This window comes from Suillus plorans, assembly GCF_016647745.1.
Source record: "Suillus plorans strain S12 chromosome Unknown HD556scaffold_72, whole genome shotgun sequence".
Lineage (NCBI taxonomy): Eukaryota > Fungi > Basidiomycota > Agaricomycetes > Boletales > Suillaceae > Suillus > Suillus plorans.
In genome coordinates, this window is record NW_024537456.1 from 153,593 (window position 1) to 167,525 (window position 13,933).

The 13,933-nt window shown below is 45.2% G+C and overlaps 3 protein-coding genes across 3 annotated transcripts; 2 read left to right on the plus strand and 1 right to left on the minus strand.

Moving 5' to 3' along the window:
• Positions 1-6,653: 6,653 nt before the first annotated feature.
• HD556DRAFT_1448200 (uncharacterized protein) lies at positions 6,654-10,051 on the plus strand (the record flags this gene model as incomplete). Its single annotated transcript, XM_041307390.1, has 9 exons — positions 6,654-7,385; positions 7,445-8,557; positions 8,619-8,795; positions 8,848-9,009; positions 9,063-9,170; positions 9,225-9,374; positions 9,437-9,599; positions 9,659-9,855; positions 9,911-10,051. The coding sequence occupies 9 exons, from the start codon at positions 6,654-6,656 to the stop codon at positions 10,049-10,051; spliced, it is 2,943 nt and encodes a 980-aa protein (XP_041155318.1).
• A 352-nt stretch (positions 10,052-10,403) lies between these two features.
• Positions 10,404-12,226, minus strand: HD556DRAFT_1312314 (uncharacterized protein; the record flags this gene model as incomplete). The annotated part of the gene is made up of 8 exons (XM_041300640.1): positions 10,404-10,494; positions 10,550-10,725; positions 10,778-10,930; positions 10,987-11,148; positions 11,208-11,629; positions 11,691-11,814; positions 11,877-12,040; positions 12,136-12,226. The coding sequence occupies 8 exons, from the start codon at positions 12,224-12,226 to the stop codon at positions 10,404-10,406; spliced, it is 1,383 nt and encodes a 460-aa protein (XP_041155319.1).
• Positions 12,227-12,423: 197 nt separating this feature from the next.
• HD556DRAFT_1448202 (uncharacterized protein) lies at positions 12,424-13,154 on the plus strand (the record flags this gene model as incomplete). The annotated part of the gene is made up of 4 exons (XM_041307391.1): positions 12,424-12,446; positions 12,498-12,563; positions 12,611-12,906; positions 12,976-13,154. 4 exons carry the CDS (start codon positions 12,424-12,426, stop codon positions 13,152-13,154), a joined length of 564 nt encoding a protein of 187 aa, XP_041155320.1.
• Positions 13,155-13,933: the final 779 nt, after the last annotated feature.

Below are 13,933 nucleotides of genomic sequence, written 5' to 3' on the forward strand. Positions count from 1 at the left end.
GGTTCGGGGGTTGGTAAAATGTTTATGGATATATGAAAGGTTGATTCAAACATGTTTGAAAGATGTCTTTCATCTCAAAAATCGAGTCCCGAGTTCCGGGTAAGACATCTTTCAAACATGTTTGAATCAACCTTTTGTATATCCATAGACATTTTACCACCCCCAAACCCCGAAATTGTGGACTGCCGGGTCTCGGGTTTTGGGGTTCGGGGGTCCCGGAACTCGGGACTCAATATGTGAGACAACACAGATATCTTTCAAAAGTTTGTAAATCAATTTGTTTGTAAATCAAATTTATTGTAGATCAAATTTTATTGATCTCCCCAAATTTCCCAAGTCCCGAGCGCCGACCCCCGACCCCCGAGACCCGGCAGTCCACAATTTCGGGGTTCGGGGGTCCCGGAACTCGGGACTCAATATGTGAGACAACACAGATATCTTTCAAAAGTTTGTAAATCAATTTGTTTGTAAATCAAATTTATTGTAGATCACCCCCGAACCCCGAAATTGTGGACTGCCGGGTCTCGGGGTTCGGGGTTCGGGGGTCCCGGAACTCAGGACTCGATATGTGAGACGACATATCTTTCAAAAGTTTGTAAATCAATTTGTTTGTAAATCAAATTTATTGTAGATCAAATTTTATTGATCTCCCCAAATTTCCCAAGTCCCGAGCACCGACCCCCAACCCCCGAGACCCGGCAGTCCACAATTTCGGGGTTCGGGAGTTGGTAAAATGTTTATGGATATATGAAAGGTTGATTCAAACATGTTTGAAAAATGTCTTTCATCTCAAAAATCGAGTCCCGAGTTCCAAATTAGTGCCGAAGCTTGAAACTTGAAATCAGTGGAAAATGAAATCTCGCAACAATGTACACATGAAGATGTTTTATTTCCTTTGACAATTCACCGAGTGTCTTGTACTAACCTGACAACACAGTCCCAGCTTCAGGCTTCAGGACTCGGTACACGACACTCGGGGAATTGTGAAATTTCTATTTCCTTGGACATTTCACTGAGTTCCGAGGTCCGGGCGCCGAATTCCGAGTTCCGAGCGCCGAGTTCCGAGCTCCGAGTGCCGAGTGCCGAAGCTCAAAACTTGAAATCAGTGGAAAACGAAATCTTGCAACAATGTACACATGAAAATGTTTTATTTCCTTTGACAATTCACTGAGTGTCTTGTACTAACTCAGGGAATTGTGAAATTTCTATTTCCTTAGACATTTCACTGAGTTCTGAGTTCCGAGCGCCGAGTTCCGAGTTCCGAGTGCCGGATGCTGAGTGCTGAAGCTTGGAACTTGAAATCAGTGGAAAACAAAATCTCGTGACAATGTACACATGAAAATGTTTCATTTCCTTTGACAATTCACCGAGTGTCTTGTACTAACCTGACAACACAGTCCGGGCTTCAGGCTTTGGGTTTCGGGGCTCGGTACATGACACTCGGGGAATTGTTTATGGAAATGAAACATGTTCATGTGTACATTGTTGCGAGATTTCATTTTCCACCGATTTCAAGTTTCAAGCTTCGGCACTCAGCCACTGGTCGGTAGTCAATATAGGCAAATGGTAATGAAAAATGAAAGTTGTTATTACGCTTAACTTCCTTACCGAAGGTTGTAGTCCGAGTCTAGGGGAGTGTATTGGTAGTCTTTTCTTGTCCATCAGTTATCATTTAACCGAGATATAAGCTAAAGAAATCTGAAACATCGGCAATAATGAAAAATGAAAGTTATTATTATGTTTAAGTTCCTGAACAAAAGTTGTAGTCCGAGCCAAGGTGAGTGTATTGGTAGTTTTTTCTTGTCAATTGGTTATCTCGTTACTCGGTACTCGGTACAAGGGAATCAGTACTTGGTATTTGGTTCTGATACTTGATACCCGAGAATCAGTAGTGGGGTACTCGGTACTCGGTTCTGATACTTGGTACCCGAGAATCAGTAGTCAGGTACTCAGTACTTGGTTCTAATTCTCGGTACCTGTGAATCAATAGTTGGGTACTCCAGCCAATAGTCCCGAGTCCCGAGTACTGATACTTGGTATTCAGTAGTCAGGTTTGGAACTTGGGTCTTGGTTTGGTTATCATTTGACTGAGATATTGGTAGGCAATATTGGCACTCGGAGCTCGAATACTGACTATCAACTATCAAATGTCGGGACTTGGTAATCGGTAGTTGAGACTTGGTGCTTGAATGGATATTGCATATATACATAAAAATACAAAATATGTTCCTATGTGTTCATTTCTAGGTGAATAGTATCTCAATCATCTATTCAACAATAGAAACAATGTATCAGGAGCTCAGGACCATAGGGTAATCCTTTATTGTATAGTGTACCTCCCCCTCTTCTGGTGGTTCACCTGCTGGGGTTTTTTCCCTGTAGGACTGGACCTCAAGGACTGTAGGGAGTCTATTCCTGAGCATATTCGGAGTAGATATATCATATAACCAGCCCAGGACACACAGGATCCTTTTCCAGGAACAAAGCATAGACAATTGCACTTGTGATATTTTTTCACGATTTTCAGTATCTTGCCCTTGCATCCATGATCCAACCTTTTAATATATAATGAGCATAGCTTATATTCTTGCTTCTTATGACCAAGATCAGCTCACAATAGGCTGGAGTTTGTGAGCTAGTGTGTATACTTGCCATTTCGCCTGATAAGGGGCCCATGCCTTCAAAACATTGAATCTTCATAATCAGAAACCTGGGGTACATTTCAAATATCTTAAGTATCATAGACATAAATTTACAGACAAATCAACCAAGAATTGAGTACTGAGGAAGTGAAATGGGTAAGAAATTGAGTGTGGGAAACTTCAAAGACCCAAAGCATCGAAAATGGTTAGTTGAGCAGTGGTAGGACTTTAATGCTGGGTCAACTCATATTTTCACTATATCCCTTCTACCCACCCCCTACCCTCAGGGCAGTAGGCAGTATGGGTTCCTTGGGTAGTTTACGATCTATCCTACATATTTGTAATGATATTTTTGGCCTGAATCATATATAAATGTGACTTTGTATAAAAGATGTCTATTGTCACTCTCCACACATATGTCATTTTGCCTATCATTACATCAATCCTTCATGAATCTTTCTAAGCTTTTAAGCTATTATAATGGATGTATATGGGTGTTATTCCAGGTCTCTGATCACATCACAGGCTTGTTATGTTGGATATCTCGACATAATGTGCAAGTCTCGCTATTAATATTCATTCTTTTATCTTTAGACTCACTTACTGCACACATGTATTTCATTTGTCATTATTGATGTTTCGGATTTCTTTAGCTTATATCTCGGTCACATGGTAACCAATGGACGAGAAAAGACTACAAATAAACTCACCTAGACTCGGACTACAACCTTCATTAAGCTGACTACTGATTCCCGGGTACCGAGTATCAAAACCAAATACTGAGTACCAATTACCATGTACCGAGTACTGCGTAATGAGTAACAAGATAACCAATTGACAAGAAAAGACTATCACTACACTCACCTGGACTTGGACTACAACCTTCGGTAAGGAAGTTAAGCATAATAACAACTTTCATTTTTTCATTATTGCTGATGTTTTGCCGAATGACAAGGAAAGACTACCAAGACACTCACCTTGACGTGGACTACAACTGTCATTTTTCATTATCATTTGCCTATATTGACTACTGAGTCTCGAGTACCGAGTGCTGACAAATACAATTCCCAAGTTATTTGAACCCTACACCAATGGATAATACATACAAATACAATTCGTGTCCATTTGAAGTACCGGGTTTCAGGTTTCGACACTCGACACTTGGTGATTTGTGCAATGAGTGAAAAATGGACATGTTGTGTACATGATTTTGGGTTTCAGGCTTCGGGTTTCGGCCCTCGGCACTCGGAACTCGATGATCTGTGTAATGTAAATGAACAATGAACATGTTGCACACCAGGTTTCGAGTTTTGGGTTTCAGCACTTGAAACTCAGTGATTTGTGCAACAAGTGAAAAATGGAAATGTTGCATACATATTTTCGGGTCTCGGGCTTCGGGTTTCGGCACTTGGCACTTGGCACTTGGTTATTTGTGTGATATAAATGAAAAATCAACATGTTGCACACTGGGTTTCAAGTTTCACGCTTTGGCACTCGAAACTCGGTGATTTGTGCAGTGAGTGAAAAATGGACATGTTGTGTACATATTTTCGGGTCTCGGGCTTCGGGTTTCGGCACTCGGCACTCGGAACTCGATGATCTGTGTAATGTAAATGAACAATGAACATATTGCACACCCGGTTTTGAGTTTCGGGTTTCGGCACTTGAAACTCAGTGATTTGTGCAACAAGTGAAAAATGGAAATGTTGCATACATATTTTCGGGTCTCGGGCTTCGGGTTTCGGCACTTGGCACTTGGCACTTGGTTATTTGTGTGATATAAATGAAAAATCAACATGTTGCACACTGGGTTTCAAGTTTCATGCTTTGGCACTCGAAACTCAGTGATTTGTGCAGTGAGTGAAAAATGGACATGTTGCGCACATATTTTCGGGGTCCGGGGTTTGGATTTCGTCCCTCGGAACTCGGAACTCGATGACTTGTGTAATATAATTGAACAATGGACATGATGCACACTGGGTTTCGAGTTTCGGGTTTCAGCACTCGAAACTCGGTGATATGTGCAATGAGTAAGAAATGGACATGTTCCATACATATTTTCGGGTTTCGGCGCTCAACACTCGGAACTCGATGATCTGTGTAATGTAAATGAACAATCGATGTGTTGCACACCGGGTTTTGAGTTTTGGGTTTCAGCACTCGAAACTCGGTGATTTGTGCAGTGAGTGAAAAATGGACATGTTGAACAATGGGTTTCAGGGTCTCGGGTTTGAAAAATAGCATAATAACAACTTTCATGTTTTCATTATCATTTGCCTATATTGACTACCGAGTCCGATAAGGGACCCCTTGGATGATCCATTGCTCAATGAAATACTACCTGATTGGAAGTGTGCTGGTTATCAGATATTCATTTGTCGACTCCCGGGTCCTGGAACTCAGAAGTCGGTACGGTTGACCCAAATTTGGGTGGTCGGAACTTGGTGTCTCGTAGGGCAACACAAGCTTTGCACCCCGGATTCCAAATTCTGCAAGACAACCTGTGCACCATCAAAGGCCATGTCAGGAGATCACCTGCTGCTCCGGGAACTCGGTAACTTTGATTTATTACCTCCTCTGATTTGGTTGATGTACAACTACCTCAGCTCCATCATGTCTACAATTATGATACACATGGGCCCACCCATCTATATTTTATACCACCCTCGGCCCACCCATCTAATACAACATCCCATACAACACCCTCGGCCCACCCGTCTAATTAATATGCGTCTGGGCCTACCCGTCTAATACAATATTTTATAATACCCTCAGCCCACCCGTCTAATTTAATATGTGTCTGGGCCCACCCGTGAATGTGATAACAAGTACCTACCCATCTATCTCATACACATCTACCTTAATACACCCATCTGCATAATATCCAACTACCTCGGCCCACCCGTCTACCTAATATTCATATACATCGGCCCACTCATCTACTCTATATATTCCCTGCATGGGCCCACCCGCCTCCATCGGGAATAATTTGCCTCCCGGCCCATCCGTCATAGTCGAGGATATTTTTATCATGGGCCCATGGTCCGCTGGCCCGTATCATACGGGATATTATGCATGTCCGTTCCCTCGTATTATACGGAGATAGGTCACTGTAATATGTGAAATAAGGCCACCCTTTTCCGAGTCATATGGCCAATTTCAGACTACCCTGAGTCTCTTTTTTCTAGACGAGTTGCTCAGGCTATGTTTCTTTGTCAAACCCTCGAGATGGTATAATCGTCTACATATACATATCCTGAAGGTGTGTTGTTATCGAGTGACAGATGACAGTTATGGTGTTGATCCTACATGTCACCTTCATGGACATACTGTCATGTCAATCTAGCGCCAGTGCAGTTGATTGGGCCTTTAGGAAGGTACAGTTCATTATCGCATGAACAAGCAGACAAATCTGCAAACACATGCCTTGGCCACCTTTCCATGTGACGTCCCGTCGTCTATAATGCCTAACAATTATTTTGGGTCATTGGGTGGCCCCAGTCACCATGGCAAAGCAAGATGAAAGATACGCCGAGCAGAAGAAATAGTATATGGTCACAGAATTGACCGCAGTGCGTGATTGTACCAAACATGTGTTCTTACTTCTTCTGAGCAGGTTGGCTGCGGTGGTGCACCAAATGAAGGGGTTAATAGTGTACGAAGCTAGAATGGAGTGAGTCTCAGCATGATGTTAGGACAACGCTGAGGTGAGACGACGTGAAGAAGCGGACTGATGTTATGCGTCATACAGCCATACGAGCAAGGAGCGGGCTGTCGTCCAGCCAACAAATAGGTGTTCACAAGGGGAGAGGGCATTGATAGAAGCTGTGGCAGCGTGGTAATACTGAGGTAAGAAAAACGTCAAGTTAAGGGGGTAGAGATGATGAAAAAGCAATGTTATTAATATTGTGGGATTCAAGTTTTACAGAGCTAAAGAAGAAATCACGGATAAGCGCCTGAGTAGGGTTATAAGGAGAAAATCTGCGCTACCCACTACACACAAGATCCACAATGCAACAATATTCCGACGACGAATACCTTTACAATGAAGACCCTGACGGGGGTGAAGACTTTGATGACTCGGAGGGTGAAGACCTCGACAGGGGTGATGACCCTCAATGGGGTGAACGCCCTGATGAGGGCGAAGATCTCAACAGGGATGATGACCCTCAATGGGATGGATGCCCTGATGAGGGTGAAGACTCTGATGACTCAGAGGGCGAAGACCTCAACAGGGATGACGACTCTCAATGGGGTGAACACCCTGGTGAGAGTGAAGACCTTGATGGCTCGGAGGGTGAAGACCTCGACAGGGATGACGACCCTCAATGGGGTGAACGCACTGACTCTAAGAGTGAAGGCCCTGATGACTCGGAGGGTGAAGACCTTGACAGGGATGATGGCCCTCAATTGGGTGAACACCCAGATGAGAGTGAAGACCTTGATGACTCGGAGGGTGAAGACCTCGACAAGGATGATGACCCTCAATGGGGTGAACACCCTGACTCTGAGAGTGAAGACCCTACTGGAGGAGAAGATTATTATAATGGCAAATATGCTCACCAAGTCGCTGATCAAGACCGTTATGAAGATGCTGATGAAGAAGTCCGCGGAGACAAGGTTGTTGATGAAGGCTCTGGAAGTGACGAAGACTCAGGGAGTGACGAACGCTCTAGAAGTGATGAGGGCTCTGACGGTGGCTCTAACTTTGGCTCCAGGTCTAATAGACAACCATCACACAATGTAAGCTTTTGCTGTCAATGTGTGTACTCATTGCAACTTGAGCTAAGTATTTCATACAGATATTTACGACCATCTCAAATGCGCATACTACTGAGTTGCTGCCAACACAAGAAAATGATAGCGAAGATGGCAACAATGATGACCCATATTCTAGACGCCACCAGTGGCAAGCACCAAACCATCCACAACCTAGTAACAAAGATGTCAACAGTGACTACAACCCCCACCCCAGACGCCAACCACCAAATCACCCACAGCACAATGAAGATGTCAACGACAACAGCTCCTACCCCAGACACCAAGCACCAACCCACCCACAGCATACTAACAAAGATGTCGGCAATGACCACCCCCACTGGCACCCCATACGTGCACTAAACCGCCTATTGCACAAGAAAGATGGCAGGAATGATGATCCCCATCCAGTGCATCAACCACCAAACCTCCCAGCACACAAGAAAGATGGCAAGAAAAACGATCCCCATCCAAGGCGCCAACCACCAAACTGCCCAGGACCCAGCAATCCTCACAGACATCAACCACCAAACCACCCAGGATGCAAGGATCTTCCTCAACTACCAGATCGCCCAGGACACAACGACTTTTCCAGACGTCAACCACCAAACCGCCCAGGACGCAAGGATCTTCTTCAACTACCAGATCGCCCAGGACACGGCGACTTATCCGGACATCAACTACCAAATCGCCTAGGACACGATGACCATCCCAGACATCAATCACCAAACCACCCAGGACGCAAGGATCTTCCTCAACTACCAGATCGCCCAGGACACAGCGACTTTTCCGGACGTCAACCACCAAATCGCCTAGGACACGATGACCATCCCAGACATCAACCACCAAACCACCCAGGACCCAGCGATCCTTCTCCTAGATGTCAACCACCAAACCACCCAGGACCCAATGATCCTTCTCCCAAATGTCAACTATCAAACCGCCCGCCACCCAAGAAAGATGGCAACAATAATGATTCTCGTCCATGCAAACTGCCAAAACCTCCACTCCCCAAGAAAATCGGTAACAACCATGATCCCCATCCCGGGCCCCAACCACTGAACCACCCACCACCCGACTCCGAACATGGGACAAAACTCAAGACCCGCGCCAAAGCCAATGAAATCAATGGACACCCATTATACGATGATATTAAGGTGAGCTTTTCAGGCCCTTAACGTGTCTCCCTATCATGCAACGTGAACTCCCTTGATACAGATCAAAGTCTTGCCGACTGTCTGGAATGCATCTGTTGCTGGTGACCTGCATACTGCTGAAAAGCTGCTAACCCAAGAGATCGACAAAGATGGCAACAAATATGATTCTTATGCCATTCATTCAGTGGTCAGAGCATGGAGTTCTGAATGGGATAATGCGCTTCAAGATGCAGTCAAGGTCAAACTCTCTGCATACCATTAGTAGTCTGTTCATAACGGATATGCTACAGTCAATTGCCACCCAGCCCTCGTTATGGGGATATATTTCCAAGAGCATTGCCCTCTGCGGCAATGGACAGCTATGGGATGCGATGGAAGCTTTCGACCTCGCTATCACATTTTCTGATCGTGATCGTGATCCAGTTGCTATTGATCTTTTACTGTTGATTAAGGTACGCTCATTGTTGTGTTCATAGTCTGTCTGTCGTACTAAGACTTCGTCTAGGCTGTTGTAATTTTCAATGCCGGTCACCACAATGAAGCAATACGGCGAGTTCAACGTCTTGCTATCACTGACCAACACTCGGATGCACTTCGGTGCAGCATGGTAGATGTGGGTTTTATGTCAGACCGGATGAATTTTCTTATTCTGAAATACGCTCCTCAGGCATATCTACATGTACAGCTTGCAATGATTACTTTCCAGAATGGGCAGTACAGCAAAGCCGCTGATAAACTCACAGCCAGTATTTCCACTATAACAGGTTTGTTCCCACCCACCACACTTTTGGAACCTAGATGGAAAATATTCACACTGGTATGTCCTTACAACTTAGCCATCGAGGACAGCTTTACTCATGGACGATATGCGTCGAACAGCTCTTTGGCTGGGACTTTGATTCTTTATGGCGAACTATCAATCAACGACGATGCGACGCACTCCTCCGTGCTGATCGAGTGACCGAAGCAGTCAAATCTTTTCAATATATGATGAGCATGATTGATGACGATACGAAGAGCGGCTGCCTCGAATGGTCTTCCAGTAAGTGTGTTATTGTATCAGACAACCTGAACATCGGGATTCATTTTAATATTGATAAGCCTTCAAGCAAGACTGTGTCGCACGATGTGTCGCAAAGGCAGATGAGGCCATTGCCGCGAGCGACTATGAGATGGCTGTTGAACTTTATTCGGCTGTGATCAGGCTGGATCCCTCACACGACTCCTTTTTTGAACGCCGCAGTACGGCCTATTTGGCACAAAAACATTATGTGCAGGCCCTTGCTGACGCCGACACAGTGCAGACTACATCTATCATGTTTTCTGTTGATTGTACTGATTACTCCAACGCAGGTCATCAAACTCAGTCCTTCTTCTCGTCACGGGTCCGAACTGCGGCATGCAGCACTTCGTGGTGCACAACAATTACACAAGAAAGCAAACGAGACATTTGAAAGCATGCTCGCATCAGGAAAAAACAAGGTGACTATATAGTACTATATAGCCAGGGTAGACCGTATAGCCAAATAGCTATCCCCCCTCTATATAGCATGTGAGGCAACTATGTAGTACTACGTAGTACTATATAGTGCTATGTAGAACCAGGTAGCGCTACTATGTACTACCATAGTTCCCTTAAGTTCTACTACAGGCAGCTACATAGCACTACATAGTTCATGTAGCGCTACTACTGCCGGCTTCAAGCAGCTATATAGTCACACATATCACATATTAGTAGTAGTAGTAGCACGCGGAATCGCGAAAACAATTGAATTTGAATGCCTAATAATGAACCAGTCAACCTATTTTACGACTCGCTAGCCTCCGCATCATCCTCCTCCTCAAGTCAGTACTCTCGGATGGCATCTTCGAATGCCGCGTCACTGATCCGGGATACAGACGACGAGATAGTGAGGGTGTCAACACCTGCATGGAAACTTCAAAGCACGAAAGTAAGAATATCATTTTGAAAAAGAACACTGTTCAACGCACCACGCCACGTCATGCAGATTGACACGAATTTTGTCGAGGAGTTTGTAAGGCGCCGTCCGCTCGTCGAAGCGCTGCAACAAGCAGAAATGTCCATGGTAGACAGTTCCATAAGTAGCCGACATGAATTTGATATCTTCCTTCAGACCTTGTAACCATTCGTCGATACAACATTCGATCTACCAGTGATTCATCAGCGCCATCAAATTGAATATAGAATAAGAGACTCACAGTTGTAAGCACAAGAGCGATAACTTCGACGGGCATAGGATTAAAATATTTATGGTGGATGACGCCTTCGTCGTGTCGATTCGTGAACCACATGATGTTGATGCCCAGTTGCAGTAACTCCGTCTTGTAGATTCCCTTCTTCGACTCCCAATCCTATTAGTCCAAAGAGTTAGTACTTGAAATACCATGTAGATCATCAAAATATGTACCTTGAAAGCAAATACAGAACTGTCTTTCAAAGACTCTGCTAGATCCCTATTCTGTCGTATCACATCGTTGGAATTTCTCGACTGGAAACCGAAAAAAGATGCTGTCAGTGAATGCATTTTCGTTTTGAGTTCCCCGCGAACTTGTGATGTGCGGGTCAATAGCTTCGCAAAGTATGATATAGTAAATCAGTTGAAGAACACATGGAGATCAGACGACTCACCATTTTGACACCTGAAGGCGTCAATTTGACATTGATGCCTTTGATTTGACATGCCTCATGCCAGGCTGCTTTTGCCAACTGTGTCTCGACAGCAATGTTCTCGGGAAATGGCGCCTGGGAGACTATCAGACACCGGAAAATAGAGGCTGCTGTCCCCAAAATCTCTTTGGACACATCATCGAAGTCGCTGACTTTCATGCGATGGCGTGAACCATCTGAATTTTTCTTGATCTTCGGCAGTGCCATGCCATCGTCCAAAGTCTCCGAGTCGTCAAGTGGACGCTTGGACCCTCGAGCTATCGGCAACAGTTCTTTGGCGACGTAGTCGTTGTCCTCGTCATCAATGCGGTCTTCAGGTCGGCGAGACTCATGGTCTGTTGACTCATCCGACTCGGAGTCATCGGATGGACTCGAAGTTGGAGCTGCTCAATAGTAGCAGAGGCGGATTAGTCTTAGTATACAATCAAAAGACTAGACACATACCTGTAGTAGTAGCCTTGCGCATGGCACTGGTGTTGCGCGACACTGGGGGTATTTTACCAGCACTGAATGTCAGTACCTTTGATTTGGACCGGGACAGCTTGGACACCATGTCGCAATCTGAGAACTAAATAAAAAATTTAATCAGTGATTATTCTCAGTTGCGTCAAAGAAAACGGGTGAACGTACCATATTTTCTTCTTCCCTATCAATGTCACTACACAGCTCAGACGGCTCTTCCTCGAAGCCGTCGGGATCAGCATCATAAGCAGCCCTCAGTGCTTTTTTCTTCTGTTTTTCTATCTTCTTTTCCTTGGTTTCTTGGCGATAGGTGACGTGCTGAGACTCAGAGACTGTAGAGTTGCTAGTGAGTGAGACGTTCTCGCTCAATATTGTCAGGGCTTACCACGGTAGTTTTCTTTTTCAGTCGGGCGTCACTGTCGACCACTTGCGGTGCATGTAGGTGGTGGTACTCGTTGCGCTGGTTGCGTGTCCTTCGATTTTGCGTGCTTCGAGGCGACCTTGCGACTGGTAGCCATGGTTGTCTGCAAGGGAACATTAGCTCACGGTAAGCTGATTTTATAGCGCTATGAAAGACATAAACAAAGACATCTAAACCTTGAATTTTTTTGTTGATTTCAGGGCGTGTAAAGTTCAGAGCTAAAGCTGTGATCAACAGACGGAAAATGATAAAAGCAGCGAGCGTACCGTTACTGCAGTGCAACATTTCCCTACCATGGTTATCTCAGTCTACAAGCGGTATGTAGTCTGCATCAAATACTCACCGGCGTGCTCTGACAAATTGTATAGTCCAGTGTCCCCAGCCATAGGCGACAAAACCGCTACCAGTAAAAATGGAAATATTATTGTCAAAAGGTTAGTTGCATGTCTTCATCACAGCCCCAATGCTCACCGGCTTGCAGGCCAAAGCTCGATGAGCCTATGTATCCACTTCCTCCGCTGTTTCGCCAAACACCCAGCCCTGTCATGGTTAGTCAGTCCTACTTGCAAAAACTAATTACGGAGCGTTGGGAGGCGGAATTGAAGAATTGCGAGCATGCAAAAAAGTTGCAGCTCTTGGAAATGGTGCCGGGTCCAGCTCTTACCTTACTGCAAGCAAACTTGCGAAGACTCATTGTAGAGCACTGGGAGGCAGAAGTGAGGCGCTGTGAGGAGGCCAAACGGGCACAACTGTTCGAGTTAGTGCTTGCCGCCCATGGTATATCAAGACTAGTGTAGTGTGGCGCAGTAACCAGGGCAGGGCCTGCATTTTAAAATCACTTATTAGTAATCAGTAGAGAAAGCAACCTCGGAAACACTCACCATAGAGCAATCTTCGCTGTTCTCGAGTCGTACAACCTCGATGTCATCCGTTGGATCCACAGATATCCACCGACCTCGATGTCATCCGTTGGATCCACCGTGACAGGCCTGAAGCGCGCAAACGAAAGTCGTCTCCAAGGGTAGTGTAGTGTGCTGGCAGGGCCTGCCTTTAAAAAAAAATCATCAAAAAATGTTTTAAAGTTAGCAAGCAACCCACTCACCATGCCTCACTGCGATTTCTGTGCCAAGGAGATGGGCTCAAAGGGAGGTGTCAGGAGACATATCAATAATCAACCTGACTGTAGAAGGCAGTGGGAGCTGCTGGTTGAAACTCAAAAAGACATCGGCACACCTCAGGCTCATTTTGACTTGTATTCCTCGTATTCCCCCCATCGCCGCTCACGCTCTGAGTCTTCCAATCCCGATCATCCAGACAACCCAGCAGTGCCAAAACATCGGAGGGTGACCATTGAGGAGGTTGAAGACGAGGACCATGCGCGATATTTTGAACAATGTGTTGGTGCCGGCCAAACACTGCGTGAAGGAAAAACCGGCTTTGAGAGGTTTCAGGAGTATAAGGAGTGTATGGGCGAAGACAAATGGGCTCCCTTCGATGATGGGTACGTACCAATCATTGCCTGTCACATCTGCAAGGCAATTAACTTCAGGTCGCAAGGGAGGAATGGGGACTCGCCGAATGGCTTGTTAAAAACCTCGGCCAGACTCGAACAGACGAGTTTCTGAAATTACCGATAGTAAGTTCAAGTTTAGTGTTGAATTTTGAAGGATTCGTACTCACCATGGCGATAGACACAAAACCGAACGAAACCTTCTTTTCACAATAACAGATCTTTCCTCCAGAAAGTCGACGAGCTTCCACACGCGACAGCCTGGAGTTGCAAAAAGGTTAAGGTCCAGGGAAA